Here is a 5,156-nt window from a genome sequence, read left to right as displayed (position 1 = left end):
GTAGACAATACCAATTTATTCTTAACTGTAATGGCAAGAATTTCCATTGTGTAGCCAGTCTATAGCATTGGAACGGTTGTTGTGCATTTCCATAATTTGGAATTGTGAGATGGCTGTGACACTTGAATAAATCACAAACCACACAAAAATGGTATGCTTCTACTAGTTAAAAAGAATGGCAGAGTAGACTATGAAGTGGAATTGTACCCCCAGGCTCCAGAAGAAAAAGAAACCCATGATTACTTATGAGCATGAAACGGTTTGAACTTTGCATCAGACACACTTTGTTCTTACAGTATGTCTCCAGTGCCAGAACACATGTCGGATGTTACGAAGCATATAGCCTTTTTTTCGGGGAGAAAAACATGTAGCCTTAATTGAATTCTCTCTGCTGTCTAAAATGTAGGCCACAAGTAAATAAAATGTTCTTATTTAAAACATAAGCCACACAAATAATACATCACCAATATTAATTAACAGGAAAGATCCATGTGAAGGACCCTGGGGTTTCTGCCATGGACATCACACAACTGTCTGATCACTGCAGGATCTCCCACTGAGACCACACTATCACTGCAGCCTACTGTCAAACGAGCTACGCGTCATTCACTCAACATCACACAGCATTCGACATCAGAGAGGCATGGACTCCCAGACATCTGCCAGACAATGAGGGGCTGGGAAAAAGGTTTAAATTATTAAAATAATACCCAGTTTAGAACATTATCACAAAATCGAACTTTTATTAATTCAAAATTAGTCAACAGTTAAATGTTTATATTGATTCAGCTGAAATTATATTACAGAACAAAGGACAAATAATTCACTGTACACATGCAATGCTTGGTCAATTGTGGAGATGGCAACAAAGAAATGCTTCCCTCTTGTGGCAACTATGGAAATAAAGTTAACTAAGGAAGACAATGCATTTATCGATATACATATTTTCATCCAGAGTAAAGATCAATCACAATTAAATCCATTTCAATCCCACTTAGTAACGCAACAACATAAACCACTGTCTTCATCTGCATTCAGGCTCATCCGACTGAACAGTCCTCATCCAGTCCTTTGCTTTACTTACTGATCTCCCCGATAACAGTCTGCAGTTTCCTGACTGACTGAATCATCCCATGGAAGCTGCTGTTAAAGCTTCCCATTCCCTCTTGCATCCACATAGCCTGTAGTTCTTCGATCCACTTCAGGATTCCATCTAGTTGCTCTCGGACATCTCTCTGCTCATCTAGTTCAGCCAGCAAGGCCTGCCTGGCACACAGCTCTGTCTGGTATGCCTGCTGTAGGTCTGTCAAGGAAGACTCCAGCTTAAGAACCTCCTCTAAACCTTGAGGGTACTTTTCGTGTGGCTGGTCTTCAGGCAATAACACATTAGAGGGGACTGAGAAGACTTTGTTGACCAGAAACGTTTCCATGCGACCGGAAAGACTTTTAAAGCGTTCCTGAAGAAAAATCTGTAACTTTTGGGTGCATTGTCTTGCAGTTGAACGTAGTTGCTCTCCACTGGGCTCAGTGGTGCTTAGCTTTCTTACAAACACTTCTTCTATAATAAGCAATAGTTCATTCAGGCAGTCCTGGAAGGCGCTGTGTACCCTCCACATGCAAGTCTTAGGAGTGAAACCAAAGAATTGTGCCTCGTACAGCCCGAGGGAAGATAGGGACTGTGCCTCTGGGAAGTAAGAAAAAAGATGATTGTGATTACTTAGGGAAAGCAAATAGTTGTTGTTAAGATCTTGTTGTAAATCTATTTATAGGCCACATTAGAAATGAAAAAACAGCAATCAAGAAATAAATGAATCAATGAAAACCTTTATAAAGTCTCATTCTCTCCTCTCCCTTGGTTACTAAACAGGGATGTGTTTTCAGAATTTAAGATCTAGTTGGATAACATCAACAATAATAATGTTTTCTAGTTAACCTCAGTTTAATGGAAATTACATTTAACATTTTAGTCATTTAGCAGACGCTCTTATCCAGAGAGACATATAGTAAGTACGTACATTTTAAGTGCTATGTGAAACAACCACAGTTGAGTAACAAGTGCATTCCGATCAATTAGTTATCGGTCAGTTCTGGAAATAAGTCTGAACAAATAATGAACATTTAGAGATGATGGCAGTTGAACTATTTTCAGTACTTCATGAAAAGTCCAGTAATTAACTATTAAAATGAACAAATGTTCCTACAGTTAACCCTCAAGCTACCAACTGTGGAAATGTAAACCCAGAGGCAAATGTATTTCCCCTATGTGGTTTATTAAACTAATTAAAGTTTAATCAATCAATCAACATCTTAACTATTCACAAGTTAACCATTGTTAAGTGTTTATGGATGAGCATTATACACAAGTTTGCTTTAGGTATAAATAATTGATTGAGGTGCAATAGAGAATGCAGATAAAGTTTCAGATAATCAAGAGAACTGTAGAGAAATGTATTAGGGTATACTTAGAAGTTTTTCTATGACAATCAAAGAGTATTCATTTATTACCAGGTTATTCCATCTGATGGAGGACTTGTATCAGTGATATAAAACCAATAACAGAGACGGAGCGCTTTATATCCTCTTATGATATAACATGGAATATAACAGGAATAACATGGAGGTATATTAGGCAAAATATTTGATAGAATTGTTGAACTCAGCTGTATTGGTTCCCTGCTGTATTGGTGTACATAATCTCTCTTTGTCTTGTTGAAATAAGCAAGGCCTTCCCTGAAAGACGTCACCCTCCTCTTTAGTCCAGAAGATGCGGCGTCCATGATTCCCAAAAATAATTTCACATTTTGATTAATCAGACCACAGGCTTGCACTTTGCCCCAGTCCATCTTAAATGTTACTGACCTGTTGCCAACTGACCTAATTAGCTGTGTGATGTTCCACCAGGTTGTTTTTTAGCATTACACAACTTTTCCAGTCTTTTGTTGCCTCTGTCACAACTTTTTTCAAATGGCATCAAATTCAAAGTAGGCATATCATTTTCTGTTTTAATTAACATTTTACGCAGCATCCCAACTTTTTTGGATACAGGGTTGTACAATTTGTCAAGACATTTTGGGTGCTGGGGATTTGGCATGCTTAAACTAATTTAGGGCTTGTTATTATATTACTCGTTCGGATTGTTTGTCCAAGGCTAAAACAAAGGACTGAGTTTAGGGAATAATGTTATTGATTGGTCAGAAGAGCAGTTCGTTTGGGACACACCTAGTTTGGGCATACTTGTCATGTGTGGATCCATCGGTCTATATCATCAAGACAAACTATGTATTATTGTCAAATTTCAAAAGTACACAGCTCAATATATATTTACATCAAACAGTATGACCCAAAGCAGTTATCTTTCATTGGCTAAATACCTGCAGATTCGAAAAACCCCAGAAGCATTGCCATAATATCCTGATTAACAGTTTCGACCTATAAATGAGCTCTACAGAACTTAACACGGTAGAGCACACGTAATTAAACCCCATAGTACTACACACATTTAATGGTAATTTTGTTATTACGAAATAAACGTATATGTATTCATTATTCGGTAACGTTAAAATCGAGCCAAACGCATTAAACTAGCTAGCCAAGTTAGCTACATCGACTTCAAAGTATTATAGAGGACGTATTTAAGAATTCCGTTTATAGATATGACGCTATTCATACTAATATGTTAAACAAGTCGGCTATTTACAAATAATGGAATGTCTTTTCGTAAACAATGAATAATATTCCTCCTTACCCTCACCCGCGCTGTTCAAAGCCATTTCAAGATTTCCCGCGCTCTATTGTTTCCGTACTAGAGATGGTTTAGGAACGAGATGGATATGAAAATAATGCGTCACAAGGAAACTGAGCTAAACGTCAACGAAATTCCCTAAAGAAAACACATGGAATTAGTCGAGAAACTGATTTATCCCAAATGCAACACGATGATAGGAAGAGTAAGTTCACTTCAAATGAGGTGTTTCGTCAGTACAAGGTGACTTCTCTCAACATTTCTGCATCAATTCACACACAACGAACAATATACTAAATGTAGAAGATTATACTGATAAGTCACTTGTCCTGTAGATATTTACACAATTATAAAAACACGGAGGTGGTGTAAATCTAGACGAAACACAGACCTTATTTGAAGTGGATAATATATTTTTTAAATCCCTATGGAAGAAATAATGTAGGACATATGCGTTACTTTTTCAAATATTGCGCTATATTGATCAGCGTCTTGTAAGCAACATTAAAGAAAAACATCCGAGTTACGAAAATTAGGAAACTTTCAAAATAAAAGACACCAATGTATAACTTCAGAACTGACATAATTTGAGTTTATTCATTGTTTAAGAAAATGTATGTCTCACGACATTAACAACAATTCATATTTTATCATATTTAAGAGTTATTTCAATAAAACTTGGGTATTAAAACATGTTCCAAGGGCAAAATTCAGACAATGCTAATAACTGAATATGGAATACATATTGCCTCAAAGATCAAAAATGATTTAATGTTCCACAGAGAAAGCAATCAGGAGAGTAAACATTTACAATACATTCACTGCGGTGTATAGAATACTTTTTTTATGTGTGAGTCAATATGTATTGCATATCCATTGAGTTACATTGTGGCCAATGTTATGGACAGAGTAAAATGCCAGCAACAATTGCAAATACACAGTGACCCTTGATTTCTTTTGCATATAGTCACTCTATACAGTCTCCTGAACAATTCCTACAATACATTTACTGCAGCATATAGAATAGTTATTTCTTTATGAGGCCATATGTATCCCATGTACAGTATATTATAGGGTTTTGCCTTGGTGGCTGAAGAGGGTATGGAAAATATTGTGTTGCTGGATGTAGCACACAGTTCCCATCCAAAACTAATTTTATTTGGTTAGTAGACACTCTTCTGAACATTTCCTACCATACATTCACTACAACATATATAATAGTTTTTTCTCTATGATGCAATATGTATCCTGTGTTCAGTACATTATAATGTGTTGCAATGGGGGAGAAGGTGGAAAGTACAGTGTTGCTGGATTTAGCACAAGCCCATATATAACTAATGATCACCAGCAAATTAACAAGAATTTCACCATCAAGAATTCATCAACTCTTTTTTTAAATATGACATTTTTACAA

At 36.4% G+C, this 5,156-nt stretch overlaps 1 protein-coding gene across 2 annotated transcripts; it reads right to left on the bottom strand.

The window, feature by feature from the left end:
* Positions 1-726: 726 nt before the first annotated feature.
* mis12 (MIS12 kinetochore complex component) lies at positions 727-4,213 on the bottom strand. 2 transcript variants are annotated; one of them, XM_020048068.2, is made up of 2 exons: positions 4,134-4,213; positions 727-1,684 (listed from the first exon to the last, which is right to left on the bottom strand). In XM_020048068.2, the coding sequence occupies exon 2, from the start codon at positions 1,614-1,616 to the stop codon at positions 1,077-1,079; it is 540 nt and encodes a 179-aa protein (XP_019903627.1). In that variant the 5' UTR covers positions 1,617-1,684; positions 4,134-4,213; the 3' UTR covers positions 727-1,076. The 2 variants fall into 2 exon arrangements, with proteins under 2 accessions (XP_019903627.1, XP_010869179.1); XM_010870877.4 differs by lacking the exon at positions 4,134-4,213 and adding an exon at positions 3,746-4,089.
* Between the last annotated feature and the right edge of the window lie 943 nt (positions 4,214-5,156).

The sequence above is a fragment of the Esox lucius genome, chromosome 7, assembly GCF_011004845.1.
Source record: "Esox lucius isolate fEsoLuc1 chromosome 7, fEsoLuc1.pri, whole genome shotgun sequence".
Classification (NCBI taxonomy): domain Eukaryota; kingdom Metazoa; phylum Chordata; class Actinopteri; order Esociformes; family Esocidae; genus Esox; species Esox lucius.
Note: the sequence above shows the minus strand (reverse complement) of the source record. Positions and strands in the feature narration are given on the sequence as shown.

Coding starts and splice junctions, on each gene's coding strand:
- mis12 (XM_010870877.4), bottom strand. CDS start 3,770: ATGGCTTTGAACAGCGCGGGTGAGG. Junction 1,685..3,745: donor TTTGAACAGCGCGGGTGAGG/GTAAGGAGGAAT, acceptor CTTACTTCCCAG/AGGCACAGTCCCTATCTTCC.